Raw genomic sequence first — 1,702 nt, 5'->3', positions numbered from 1 at the left:
TTGATATTTTTATATATTATATACACATGTGTACAGCAGCACGATGACGCGTGCGATCGGCTTCTCCTCTGGCTTCGCTATCAGCTTCCCTTACGGCTTAGCTTTCAGATTCTCCTGCGACTTTACTCTCGGCTTCTCCTGCGGCTTCTTCTGCGGCTTCTCTCTCTCGGCTTCTCCTGCGGCTTCGCTTTCAGCTTCTCCTGCAGCTTCGCTTTCAGCTTCTTCTGCAGCTTCGCTTTCAGCTTCTCCTGCAGCTTCTCCTGCAGCTTCTCCTGTGGCTTCTCCTCCTCCGGGAGCGTCGGCGCGAGGCCGAGTGACTCGAGGTAGGGCGCGCACGTCTTCTCGATGGCTCGCGTCTCGGCGAGCGACAGCGCGCTCTTCCAGCCGTACGCGTGCGCGGTCGAGTCGCTGCGGTACGTCGAGAAGCCGTCACGCCCCCCCCCCTCCCGCGCGCGGCCGACCACCGAGCGCGATCTCGTCGATGAAGCGTCCGACGGCGGCGTCGTAGTCGATGCCGGCGAATCGCAGCAGCTCGCGGCTGTACGTTTTGATGTCCGTGACGAAGTCCTCGTAGCGCAGCACGAGCAGGCGGTCGGCGAGCACGCCGGCGTCGCGCGCCGTCGCCCAGTTCGCCTGCATGTCGTGGCAGACGGCGTGGATCGTCGACGCGATGACCGGCTTGATGCCGACGTTGCGTCGCGACGCGATGACGGCGCGCGGGTCGCGCACGAGGTAGACGACGCGCACGTCGGCGCCGCTCTTGAGCAGCGGCAGCAGGTCGGCGACGTGCAGCCGCACCGTCTTGACGACGTGGTGGCGGTGCGCGCGGCAGATGGCGTCGAGGCGCGGCGCGACGGAGGTGGCGATGGTCGGATCGCAGCCGTGCAAAATATACTGACGATATTGCCTGTTGCACATTTATGTAAGTAGAGCGCGGACGGTTTGTGCGATAATAGACGCGTTATAGGGTACATACGGTATAGAGAGCGTTACACGGGCTAGGATATATAGCCGTGGCACGCGTGTGATAAAGGGCGAGGAAGGCCCTACGCGAACGTATTATGCGTCACGTTTAACGCATGGAAACGAGGTTAGTATACGCGGCTAAAGTTATGTCTCTGTAAAGACAAGTCGCGTATACACGGTCCGAGGGAAGGACTACGGGGGATTTTTGTCGCAGCATATATACGCTGGGAATCCTCCACATAAAGTGTCAGGGAGCACGGGATATAGATAGGCTCGATGTGCAAGCACCCTAAGATACTAGGACGTACCTGAACGATATAAGGAATCGTTCAGTCACGCCATAATGAATTGGCACAGTAGATAACCGTATGATATATAGTTATGCACCGGTGTATAGTTGGATACTATAGAGGGCTGGCGACGCGGTAATGGCAAGCACATGCAGATGATGTTATTTTGGGAAAAATGTGACGCTGAATACGGCAGAGTATATTTAGTTAGGAACATGGCATATATAATGGCAGGATTGTTTGAAGATATTGAGGAGAGGGGTATTACGAGTGACCTGGGTTTCGATGTATATGTGCGCACACATGCATTGAAAGCATATGATCATTAGTGATATTCGTTGTGGATGGCGCTATACGTACTCCTGGGGATTTTTGTTTTTTTTCAGTGATGTTATAATATCTATTTTCTTTCATTGTATTTATGGCGTATTTTGGTATTTCAAAGT

General features: G+C 54.5%; 1 protein-coding gene across 1 annotated transcript; it reads right to left on the bottom strand.

Annotated features, from left to right (window-relative positions):
* Positions 1 to 122: 122 nt before the first annotated feature.
* LOC106813944 (carbohydrate sulfotransferase 5-like) lies at positions 123 to 918 on the bottom strand. The gene is made up of 2 exons (XM_014818190.1): positions 458 to 918; positions 123 to 408 (listed from the first exon to the last, which is right to left on the bottom strand). Exons 1-2 carry the CDS (start codon positions 916 to 918, stop codon positions 123 to 125), a joined length of 747 nt encoding a protein of 248 aa, XP_014673676.1.
* Positions 919 to 1,702: the final 784 nt, after the last annotated feature.

Source organism: Priapulus caudatus, unplaced genomic scaffold (assembly GCF_000485595.1).
Source record: "Priapulus caudatus unplaced genomic scaffold, Priapulus_caudatus-5.0.1 Scaffold847, whole genome shotgun sequence".
NCBI lineage: Eukaryota > Metazoa > Priapulida > Priapulimorpha > Priapulimorphida > Priapulidae > Priapulus > Priapulus caudatus.
The sequence above is the reverse complement of the archived record's forward strand: the minus strand, read 5'-3'. Positions and strand labels throughout refer to the sequence as shown.